Raw genomic sequence first — 13,133 nt, forward strand, 5'->3', positions numbered from 1 at the left:
TTTTAAATTCAGAAAAATTTTCAAAAAATTATGTCAAGCCCATCCCATATGGGATTACAAGACAATATTACAATACAAAGCATGTGTCATCTTCCAGTATTACAGATATCAGCAGAAAAATGGATACAAATGGATTATTAATTAAGTTACAAAATAATATTTGACCATATTCTTCCAAAAATTTTTAATTGTACCATGAAAAATAAATTTGACTAATTTTACAAATCTAAAATTTGTTTTTAGAAAGAGTTTGTTTTCTCATCTCCCAGGCTTTCTCCAGATAACAGCCTGATCTAAATATGTCACATGTAAATAACCAACTTTGTGCATCATCCATTTCTACTAAATCAATATGTGCTTTAATGTTACGAAACAAAAATTGGTGCTGTTCCACATAAAAAGGGCAGTAGAAAAAAAATTAAACTCGTTTTCTATATCAGCCAAACACTGTATTCATAATTATCATAATTATATTGACTCCAAAGATGACATTTTTGTTTGAAAATTTAATTCTAAATTTTATGTTGATTGCACAACGCAGTAGCTGTAGAACAATGATTTGCTATTAGCCCAGCTTTCACGATGCAGTTCTGCTTGCCAACAGTAATGATCTCCCTGGAAAAATGAAAGATTGATTTACGGCATGAAAGGAAGTGCTTCAACCATTCTGCAACAAAAACAGGAAGTGAACTTTGCTGTTTGTTTTCCCTGATCCAGTGCTAGCTATCCGCAGCAAGGAGTGATTTACAGTTGTCATTATTGTGCTCAGTAGTAGTGGACAGATTGATTTACAGGTCGATCTGTTCGCGATGTTACTGTAACAGTTACTGTCTTAAATTTGAAATGAACGTGACATTATATGAGCAATTGTGATAATATATACCATGAATGTTGGCAAAGTTAACTGAAAAGCAGCCACATAGCTAAATTTTGCAACCATTTTGCGTACAACCCCTACCTCGCAAATGAAACCTTTATTTCAGGAGTTTTTTCTCAAAGTAATTCAATGTAGGTGACTTGCGATGACCGGAGTCCATAGCAACAGTCAAAATCAAGTAATGCTGGGTTACAGAAACAATTGGTTTCTGGCACTCTAGCTAAAATAATTACAACATTTCTTCACATATTCAGTTAACGTTTTCTTCTCTCCCCAATTTTGTGTGTGTTGATGTTTGATGTCGATCGCTTCCTGGTTTCTGAGCTCTGAGGAAAATGGAAAGCGATGTGGTTAGTCTTCGCAACAGTGGCGTCAACAATAATACCACATGGTGATGCAAGGTGGGGTAAGAATTGAAAAGTCGAAAAAAAAACTCTAAAGAATTATCATTTCTTTAACAGCTTTTCAGGTCATTCCCTTGTTTGTTTATTGTTGTTTTTTCCGTTAATTTCCTTGTACTTTTTACAGTTTATTTTGCCAAATTTTGGTTCAATTCTTATGTTGCTCATTGCCTTTTTCCCATGTTTTGGGAAAAATAAGCTGATTTGCTCAGGTGCTTCTTAATGCAAAATGTTAAAATCAGGCCTTGATTTGCTGAATTTGGGCTGAAATGTGACACTGCCCTTCACAGCTTGCTGCAACACAATAATCATTTCCCCATGTCTGGGTCAAAATGTCTCAGAGACATTCACTTCCTCACAGATAGTTCTCATTTCAAGGGTAAAGACATTTTTACTATTGTGTTTACTAGAAACAGTGGACTGCAGCTGTTGTGCAATTTAAGACTCAATATCAGCAGAATGTGTTCTTCCACGACTCAGAAGCACTTTAGTGTTTATTTACTGTCTTTTAAAGTTACTCTCACACTGACCAGTCTAACGAAAAAATAATATTTTGAATGAAATCTCTCTTAATTCTACGCCTATCTAAACATTGAGAAAGACTTTAAATCAATAAATTAATAAAATAGACAAGCAGAAAAATCAGATTGAGAGCCTCGTGGGCTGTTATGTATCATGACTCACCACCTTTTGCATTTAGTAACCTCTTCATGTAAAGGGCAAAGAGCGGCAAACAAACAAAACCTCCAGCGTTCACATCTCTAGGGAAACTTGTCTGTCTCTCATGTTTTCCCCCCGCGACAAAGTCAAGAGACATCAAAGTCTCAGTGCCTGTCAGTGTGTCACTGTCACCGACCTGTTCTTTGAGCTCTGTCAGCTGGCCCGACAGGTTGGACACCAGTTTCATGGTGGACTCCAGTTTCTCCTGCAGGTTCCTGATCTCATTCTGCTCCCCGTCTGCGTCGCTGCTGACCAGCGACATGGCCCGCATCCGTGGGAACCAGTCCAAATTGTGCTCCTGATAAAACACAAATCTGACAGTTTATGGCATGTAACACCAGCATGATGAAAATGACACAACATTCTGTAGCGTGCTTTATCAAATCTGATTTTGCAAGTTTCTAAATTTCTAATCATCACCCCAATCCTGGCGTTTCTCCATCAGCTTCCTGTTTGTTTTAGAACTGATTTTAAGATTTTACTGATCACTTTTCAAGCTTGTCTGGGTCTGGCCCCAAGCTACATAACAAAAATGTTGACCTCATATTATTCAGTTGGCAGCCGTAGATCCTCAGGTGGGGCCCTTCTGGCCCTTTCAAAGTCGAGGCTTAAAACTAAAGGTGACTGTGCTTTTACCTTCAGGGCCCCTCAACTTTTTTTTTTTTTTATGAACTTGCTCTCATGGGATGTCAACTATTTTTTATTTTATTTATGTTTAAGTAGCTCTTACTGCTTTTGTTGTTTTTGGTCTTTTTATATGTATTAATTTATATTGATGTTTTGCATCCTGCATCTTGCATTTTTTGTCCTCTCATTTAATAATAATAATAATAATAATAATAATAATAATAATTATTATTATTATTCTTATTATTATTTGTAAAACACCTATCTAAACAAAATCAGAAAGTGCTTTACAACGTGCATAGGAATAAGACAAAGAAATATAGTTACAATAAATAAAACAATGTTATGAGCTAAGGTAAGTGTGCACTGAAACACAACAAAAGGAAACGAAACACAATTTACATATCACAAATCTACAAGCAAAATCAGTCAGTAAAAGGAAAAGCTTTCCTTTAAAATGATACTTTTAGCAATTACTTAAAAACAGGCAATGTGTTAGCAAGCCTTACCCCCCTTAAGCAGAACTTTATCTTAACTCTACCCCAGGCTTGTCTCGCCCGTGTTCATTGGGACTGGCTTTCTGTTGTTATATTTTGCCCTGTGAGAATTCCGTTTCTGCTTTTCCTTTGTTTGTCAAAGCACTTTGTAAACTCTGTTTTTAAAAGTTCCATATCAATAAAGTTCTATTTGGTAAAATAATGTAGAGATACATTTGGTGAATTTTAATTTTGCAAATAAACTGGTCTCATTTCTAAATTTTAGTGTAGTTAAAAAAGGCTTCACACATTGTCAGTTTAGCCCTGTAGGCCCTGATCTGTGTCTTTGGCTGTGTGCAGTGATTTGAAGCGCTCTCTAAAAGCAGAATCAAACTAAACATGAGGGACTTTCCATGATTCAATCACATGGGATATGAGGGCATGCTTGAAATCACCAACAGGCAGTTCACTTGTTGGTGATACGTTTCCATCACGTCTAGTCTTACCATACACACAACAAAACTTACGAAAAGCTGTAAACTAAGATGGAGAAAGAAACTTCCCCATTTCATTATACGTGCCTCACATGCAGCTCTGAGATCGACTCGCAGCTCTTGAACACTCCTGTGAGCCACTGGCACTGAGCTGAGGTGTCAGTTTTGTGTGTAATGAGGGTTTTTTTTAAAGCGTGCAGTGGTGAGTTCAATTTGTTTAACTTAAGAGTACATTTTTGAAATATTTGCTGTGGTGGTGATTTCCACTGATAAGAAGTTATCTTCTGGCACAAATAACACCTCTGATGAGCGCAATTGGCACCTTGAAGCAACCAAGAAATGGCCAGATTAAATGTGTAGATTTTATCAGTTCTTTGATAACTCAGAAATATCTGCTGAAAAGTCATAATGGAAAAAAAACCTTTAAACTACCAGCAAATTCTGACTGAAGGTTGAGGTGTTAAAGTGTGGCATCCTGTGGGTACAAATAGTTTGAATTTTGCAGATGGCGTAAACTAATTCTAATTGTAAAGAACAGACAGGGAGTTTCACATTGCAGGAGCTGCAGAAATATTCAAAGAGACTTAATTATTGGTCAGAATTTGAATGCACGTGTTTTATATGTGATGAAAAAATGATGCAAAAACAAAAGAAGTTAAAATCTTTAAGATTTTCATGAAATCACACCCGGTTTTTGGTGCTCTATTTTGGAAAACATACTTTTCAGCAATAAACATAAAGTTTAAAGTTTTTACATGAAGTAATTATATCTCTACATAGTAGTTTTCAATGTTAGTGGCAGAGTCCGCCACCCCTGCACTGGATTCAACTTTCCACTACACATTCAAGAGATTCAAAATAAACAAAGCTTACATGTAGTCTGCAGGGTCTCTACATGTAAAGTTTAGGACTTTTAAAGACCACACTTTGAATGATATTTAAGACAAAACTTGCAATGGAAATACACACCAAAAGTGAAAACATACTCTTTTCATTGATGTCCATTCCAAATGAACTGTAAGTTAATAATGAAACTGATGATATTCTGTGCTCACCACACAGGAAAAATAGACTAAAGAGCAGGTCGGCTCACAAGGTCTTAGTTCAACAATGCAGACTCATTGTGTGATTTAAATGTATAGAGGGGAGAAAATAAGAGCATTATGTGCACAAAAATGCTGTGTCAGAGTTTGTTCCCCTGTCAACTACAGTTTCCCTCTGGTTAAAATGATGTTTCCTGTAGAGCTAACAGCATAAATTCTAGGGTGACATAGCTGAAAACATTTCAAATACATAAAATCTGAATTTAAGACAATTCAGTTATTTGAAGGCCTTTATTAGTTAATGTTTATTTGAGAGACTTTCAAACTTTTTTGGGAGCCACAGCCACCCTGTGTCATCATACCTTGATATCTGCCTCACTGTTGTATCAGAGCTGCGCCAAGTTACAGCTGATGTGAACCCAACTTTTTTTTTTTTTTTTTTACTGCTGCTGAACATAAAAATCATTCAACTGATGAAACACAGGGTGGGTGTTATTTTGATGCAGCCACAGGAAACCCAATACATTAGTCACAGAGGTTAGCATAACCTTTTATCAAAAAAGCTCCTCAACAACTGTTTGCTGCCCCCAGAATTCTGGGACCTGTAGTATTATACCGCACTTTCCAAAACCACCAATAATCACGAGTGTGCCAAAATCAACCAGCAATAAAATCTCAAGGATAATAACAAGGATAATAAATTGCTCTTTTTACATTGGAAAATGAAATTAATTGCTGATTTAATAATCACTATTTGCTACATTTAAAGAGATCAGTATAAATATTACACAAATACAGCGGTACAAGTCTTCAGAGTAATATTAAAGTAGTATTTCACCTACAGTAATTATTCTGCAAAGTGTTAAATGTCCCAAACATGTATCCTGTAACCCTCTACAGTCTGTTAACCCTTTGGAATCTGGAGTGACATCACTTTTTTTATGTTTCTTTCAGACACCTGTCACAAGTCATCTCTGAGCCCTAAGCAAATTGGTGCAATTCCTTTAATAAACATTGAAGAAATTTTATTTATATTAAATTATTTATGGAAAAAAAATCTAGGGAAAAATGTCTAGGGAAAAACAAAAACCAAAAAAGTCATCATGATTTCCTGTAAAATTGTGTTATAGAATTGTTACATTTTTTTTAAAACTTGATTTATTTTTTCATTTGTTTTCTTTCTGTTTTTTTTTTAAAGTGAAATTTGAGGTAATTTTCTTGTACTTTTTAATACATTTTTTTGTAAATTTTGGAGGTCATTTCTTCATTTGTTGCTCATTGCCTTCTTCCCATGTTTTTAAAGAAATCAAGCCAGTTTGCCCTGATTTCAAAGGGTTACAGTAGTTTTTAGAAAGAGAAGGCATTAATTATGCATTACTTTGTTTTTTAATGACCCCTTAATTTTCAACTGCTTAATTCTACTCTGCTTTATTCTAATTTCTACTTTGAAAAAAAATCAGGGAGACAGGAGCTTGAAAAATAAATCCGCCCTTACCTTAACAGCTCTTGCTGCAAATATTTTTAAACTAGGTTTGCGGTCTTTTCTATTAATCAAACTAGTACGAAATTATATATATATTTTAAAAAAAGCATTTTATATACAGTTTTAATTATCCACATATGTATGCAAAAACAGCATGGACATTAACCCAGCAGCTACCTCAGAGGTTGTTGAGTTCAAACAGAGCTTTAGAGCCACTTCGGCTGCATTCTTTCACACTTCTATCTCCTCCGTCACTTGACCACCACATGCCATTGTTATTATGTGCTGTCTGAACCCGCCTCCAAATAAGCCACAGTCATGGGAACGCACGGTTGTTCACAACATAAACACACATCCCATACCATGTCCCTGTCATGTGTCCCCAACCATCAGTCCTAATGCAGCATGAATGAAAGCGAGGATGTTGTGTAGCCGCTGAGGTCACTAGCTAGGAACAGCGCTGCGCAGTGCAAGAACTGCTCTGGAAAAGTCCCGTTGGTTTCAGTGGTTGATTTTGCAGGCGTAGGGGTGAGTGAGGTGGCTGTCAGAACCACAAACCAGTCCTGGGTCAGACGGCAGCCCGATGGGGAATCACACAACACTAAGATAATGAGCAGCGCACAGTCATTGTGAGAGGAGGAGAGGACTGCTGCCAGCAAGTTCCACTTCCTGAATGCTAAGAGACAGATGCTGTGTTTACCTACTTCACCTGCCCCCCCAAAACACATACACTATATCTGATCGCAGCTCAGACTTTTGTCAATATGCTTACTATTTGTTAAATTGCTTCCTACTGTTAATATGCTTACTATTTTTGAAATTAAACATTAAACATTACATTTTAAACCTGAGCAAATTGGCTTAATTTCTTTCAAAAACATGGGAGGAAGGCAATGAGCAACTTGTGAAGAAATTGCCCAAAAGTAGTAAAAAAACAAAATGATGTGATGAAAGATTGCTTCAGAAATAATAATTCTGTCACATAATTTTAAATACATAATTCTGAGTATAGTTAAAAGGACATATTCCCCTACCTTTTCTTTCTTTTTTTCTCTTAAAAAAAATTGTTCACACTGCCAATTAAATTCTTGTGAAAGGCATCTCAACCCAGCACAAGAAAACTGATTTCAATCCAGGTTTAAAGGGTCAAGTGAGAATGTAACGTTTCAAATATTGTGCTTTAATTCATTTAACAAGACTGCATTTTAGAGAAGAAATAGTCAAAAGTATTTCTCACACTCAGCTCTTCTCATATGCTGTTAAACAAATATGAACTCAACATGACAGAGATCATTTCCCCATTTTCAGATCCGGCCTGCCGGCCAAAGTTGCACGTGTGTTTGTTTGACGCCAGCAGCCCGGCTCTCTTTCCATCCACAGTGTTTACAGATTAAAGCACTTCCAGTAAACTGAGAGGTGCAGCCGTGACTTCGGGCTCGACATCACGCTCGTTCAATGGAAATGACGGAAGTACATTTTTCATTATTAAAACCGCATGGCCGTGAGAGAGAAACAGGATGCTGTGTGGTTAAAACAGCAACAGAAAACGTCACAGTCATGCCACAAGACACCTGATGAGCTGACAGCCCACTCACTCAACAAATATGCAAATAAATGCCAAAAAAACAACAAAAATCACACACACACACACACACATACACACATACCAAACAGAAAAAGACAGATATGGTATCAGCATATTTTGCTACACTCGATGTTTTGAATGTTTGTTGCTGCCATGTTGTAAACTGGCACACAGAGCTGGGACATCCTGTAGTTTTGAACGCAATGAGAATGAGGGCAGTGAGTGTGAGCCAAGCATCATCTTTTTACACCTTAGATGTGACACTTCATTCAGACCCTCCACTACTGACGTCAGTCCCAGTCATTGTTAGAGTGATGTGACTTTTACACCCCCTTCTGTCCTGTTACTTCTTCCACGGTACAGCAGCACCAAATACATTGAAACATGGTGTGCAAGACACGGTGCAGACTGAAGGAATGCGGCCTGCAAATCATGTTCCATAACTAGTGTGGCAAAAATCTGTAATAAACTTCCTGAGATACAGCAGTACAATCTAACAACAAAAAAATCAATATGTACATATAACTAATAATAAATAAATTATTTGAACACAATTTGGTCCAACTACAGCAATTAACTCTCCAAGTATAATACTACTACTACTACTAAATGCGACAAATAGTGTGGGTCGAACATGTAAAAATATTACCGCATGCAGGATTTCTGGACTTTAAGCCAACATGGACCATTAAAAGTTGAAAGCTGTGAGGGATCAGTTTCTGACTGCATTAAAAATAACAGGTTCTATGATGATTGGATAGATACCCATTCATTTACACACCACACAATATAAGAAGCAAGCATCTTGTCAGCTCCTCTTAAAATTGCTAATGGAGTGCCTTAAGGTTTAGTATTGGGGCCCCTGTTTTTTTGTATTTACTTCAATAGCCTCTGCCATAATGTAGGTGATGCATGTGCTCTCAGCTTCAACTAGCTTTCAATGCTGACCAACAATTCATTTTTAATCTGAAGCCTGTCCTTAATGCTGGTAAGCAATTGCATATTATTCATAAAATCCGAGGAGAGGTTTTCTAATCTCCCTACCATTGTTACACATCAGAACAAGAGCACAGAGTGTTTTATCATATAAATACCTGGGCATTGTGACTGATGGTTGTCTTTCTTTTAAGCCACATATGGAAGCACTTGTGGAAATACTGAATACTGAAACTTGCCTTTTTTTTCCAGAAACAGGGACTAATTTTCTTTCTTGGCCAAAAAAGACTAATCTCCGCTACATTCTTGACTGTGCTTAACTATGGGGATGTATTATCTACGAATGCACACTCCCAGTGTCTGCATGCTCTGGACTCTGCAGCATGCTGCAGTGAGATTCATTACCAACTGTATACTCCTTACTCATCACTGTATCCTGTATGCTTCGGTTGGGTGTCTCGCTTTAAAATTTCGTTGACTTTTTAAGTGCCATTCTTTACTTACAAAGCTATTCTTGTCCCACTTCCAGCATATTTTTACAGCTCAATATAGTTGGAATCTTCTGCAGAGGGATTTAAAGTTGCACTCATTGGTTCCTCAAGGCTGTTTCAAAGCACTGTTGAGTGAACTATGTATGCCATCATCAATATGCCAATGCCAAATTGTAGCAATTTTATTTTGTGTTCTTAAAGTTCTTTATATTATTTGATTTGGAGTCACATTTTTTATTTTGTTTTTTTGTCATGTTGTCTAGCTATAATTTATGTTGCTGCCTGTCTAGTCTAGAACTCTCTTGAAAAGGTTAGAGTAGAGTAGTGAAAAGGAAAGAGTTTTTTCTAATTGAATAAAGTAAAAAAAAGAGATTATTTTTATTTATTTATTTATTTATTTTACATCCAATTCACATCCAAGCCATGCTCTTTGGTAATGCCATAACACCCTATTGTCGAGAACATTTTGGGGACATGCTTAACAGCTTAAAAAATATCAGTGGAGTTTGGTGATGTTTGATTAAACTGTCAATGAATCATGGTGCCAAAAAATGCACTTGTTTGCAACTGGTGGCATCCCCCATTGAGCAATTTCAAAATACTTTTACACACTGAGTTCAACATTATAATGAAACATTTCCTGTAAATGTCCAATGACAGAACAACCAATTTCTTAATAATAGTTTAATTTGTATTATGCTACACCATTCTTCTTCTTTTTTTTATTTTTAATTTTTTTTCATTTGTTAATTTGAATGAAAATTTCAGGGTACATTTATAACACACACTGAGCTGGACATGTGTGTCCAAAATCAAGGCAATTGGATGTATGGTGTGACTGGCGTAGAATTTCCAGAATTGGATTTTTAAGCCTTATGAAATTTTCCATCCATCAGGATTAAAGCCTTAAATATATAAGTTCAATGAGAAGAATATACAACAAAACTATAGAATCAAAAGTGCAAAATGTGAGGATGAAGTCAATCACAAATTCTATTTCTTAATTAGATTGGCAATAAGTGCTGGAAACATCGGTTCTGATAGACAACAACGTAAGTATATTAAGCATTTTCATTCAAAACGGCAAAATACATAAATCTGCTATGAATTACTGTGATTTTTTCCCCTTTCCAGTACTACCTTTTATTTTAATGGCACAAAGAAAATTGTTAAAATTTTTGCTAAGCCTTCACACCTAATTCATCTTAAATTCAGTTGTATTTTTGCAAGTTTTATAACATTTATGATAACATAAATTTCTGCTATCACTATTAAATAAAACCAAAAATTGATCTTAGAAAATAAAAATATTTGAAGAAAACTCAGACAAAAAGAGACCCTGCAACAAACACATGTATGTGAAGCTAAGAAGTAATGTTAAGGATGACTGGGTCAGCTGACGGGTCATCGGGGTCTTTTGCACCATGTGTGTCTCCTCTGCCCCTTAAACCTGCTGGTCAGAATGCAGCCTTAACAAACTCATTTTGGCTCAGTGGGGTGTAAGGTTAATCGGAGAGAGGATGGGGGTTAATCCCAAATCAGGTGGTTCCTCACAAGACTGAGTGTAGCAGATCAAGGCAAAAGGCAGCCAAGTATGCCGAATAGTATCTAATGAGAAACTGTGTCAGAAACTGACAGCAGCGCAAGTGCGTCAGTAAAGCAACCACTTCAGAAGAAGGGGCTTTCCTCTGGCAGTTAAAAAAAACTTTCTAATCGCTCACAGGCTACGAGTATGATGCAACAATCAAAACAATCAATCAATTTTCCCTCTAGTTTTTATGTTTTCAAATAAAATATTTCCAAAGAGTTCTTCTGATTGAATCAGTTGAGACATAAATGCCGGATTGGGTGCGTGCATTCGTATCCGTTGCTCTCATTCCGTATTTGTAAAGTTTAAAACAAATTCTTATTAGTTAAGGTTTTAACAATTTCAACACAAGATAATATAATCTTTGCAAAAAAAAAATAACCAACAAATAAAACTTCTCTCATTGTAATACAGATATCACTTTAAAAATATATTTTTAATTTATTCATTTATACTACAGTATACAAGAGATAAGGCAACAAATATTCATAAAGTTTCGACAGTTCAATAACTATTGACTTGTTTTATTGCATTTCATTTGTATTGTATTGTATTTTTTAAAGGAGTTATTCTCATTCTGCTGCTTAACAAAAACCATGAAGCTACGTTGTGCTCTGCCTATCATGAGGTTATATGCAGGGTGAGACCTGTGTGTGTTTAATGATTAAAGCGAGGCATGGCTGCTTCGGGGGATTAACACATTTTATGCCATTGGCAGACTCTGTCTGAATGTTAATTCTCTATTCACAAAGCTGACAGATGTGATAATACTTTGGAAGGATTCAAGGTCACGGAGGCAGGGGTTACATAATGCAGTCCTGGGACTCTGAGACAGAGGAGGTAAAAAAAAAAAGAAAAAAGAAAATTCTGCCCACCATTGCTAGTGCAGAGAAACAAAAAGGCTGCAGTAATCAACTTTGTTCAAACCCATATCAACATGGTTGCTGAAGTCAAAGCGCCTACAGTGTTGTAATGGAGTTAAGGTTAACCTATGTAAAGACCACAACAGTAGCTGAAAGAGCGCTGAACAGCACTCCTGCATCTGCAATCACTAAAGTACATGAATTGTTATACTGCAGCAAACAAGGTGGGACAGAGCTTGAAAAACGGAGATTCAAATAATAAGTCGGAGATCTCTCAGTTGAGTAAGATTGCTTGAAATCGAGTAGTCATTTTTTTGGTGGGTTTTTTTTTTCAGACTTACCACTTAAGTCAGTTTTTTTTTTTCTACAGCTTAACAGTTTGCCATGCAGTATAGCCTACTTCTGATAACATTTTGGTCCCCTGATTTTGCTACAGAGTGAGTGCTCTTGACTTTCACATTTTTCTTCGGGAACTGTGGACATGCAGGCAGCGGCACAGAGGAAGAGAGACTGCACTGTAAGGCTCCACAATTATCAGACATTATCTTCTCTCTTCTGCTTAGAAGTGGTGAATTTACAGCTCACAGCAACTTAATATGATGCTGTCTCTTTGTTTGATAATTAGTGTCGGCATAAATGTTGCACATTTACGACCTGCTTGTTAGATCGTTTACTATATTAAATATAGTCACTGTCACACTGAATGTCCCGTTGAGCCCTGCTCAAAATTAAAAACCTTATAAGGGAGAAAAAAAAGAATTGTTGGATATTAGTATTTAACAATGGAATCCTGTCAACTGACATAATTCTGCGTCCGGGGAAGCCCTATTATTTTGAAAGTAGGGGAGCTTGAAATTAAGGATTTTTGCATGGCATGTATGGTTAATTTGTTCCGTGCATAACCCCATAATAATAATAATAATAATTGTTGGTGTAAAGGTTTTGATTGAGTGTATAACTTTTGTTTTTTCGTTATCAGCATTTTGTTGAGTTTTTAAATTGTACATGAGGTACTAACATTTAAAAAGTTAAAAAGTGTGACGTCATCCCTTACCCTGATCATTTCGGCCACATAGCTCTCGGGCCCTGTGTACTCTGTGGAATCCTTGACCTTCACCAGGACGATGAAGAACAAGTAGTGCCACATGTTGTGCTCAACCTTGATGTGTTCCTCAAAGGTAACCGTCTTGTTGTCAAACTTGTCTCTCTCCAAACCTGAAAAAAGACAAAAATACAACCCAAAAAGCACCACCCCACACACACACACACACACACACACACACACACACACACACACACACACACACACACACACACACACACACACACACACACACACACACACACACACACCCCTCTAAATAAACACAGTGCTGTCATTTCTTTGGAAGAGTGAAGAAATACACTTTGTGTGGAAACATGACATCATCATTCTTGTGACCGCAATGAGAACGACTGAAAAAAAACCAAAAAGGAAATTGGGTCACGAGGGAGTGGACAGACAAAACGGGTCAGGGGAAATGTGCTAAAAATGGTTAATGTAATCCAG

The 13,133-nt window shown here is 36.6% G+C and overlaps 1 protein-coding gene across 12 annotated transcripts in view; it reads right to left on the minus strand.

The window, feature by feature from the left end:
• Positions 1-13,133, minus strand: part of LOC121952371 (inositol 1,4,5-trisphosphate-gated calcium channel ITPR1) — a 123,430-nt gene that overhangs the window by 2,151 nt on the left and 108,146 nt on the right. For all 12 annotated transcript variants that reach the window (XM_088083404.1, XM_088083358.1, XM_042499025.2 and 9 more), the window contains 2 exons: positions 12,639-12,799; positions 2,135-2,296 (listed from right to left, as the gene is read on the minus strand). In XM_088083404.1, coding sequence (XP_087939530.1) covers positions 2,135-2,296; positions 12,639-12,799 — 323 coding nt within the window. The remainder of the gene's footprint in view (positions 1-2,134; positions 2,297-12,638; positions 12,800-13,133) is intronic.

The sequence above is a fragment of the Plectropomus leopardus genome, chromosome 2 (assembly GCF_026936395.1).
Source record: "Plectropomus leopardus strain MGB_pleo_1.0 chromosome 2, ASM2693639v1, whole genome shotgun sequence".
Classification (NCBI taxonomy): domain Eukaryota; kingdom Metazoa; phylum Chordata; class Actinopteri; order Perciformes; family Serranidae; genus Plectropomus; species Plectropomus leopardus.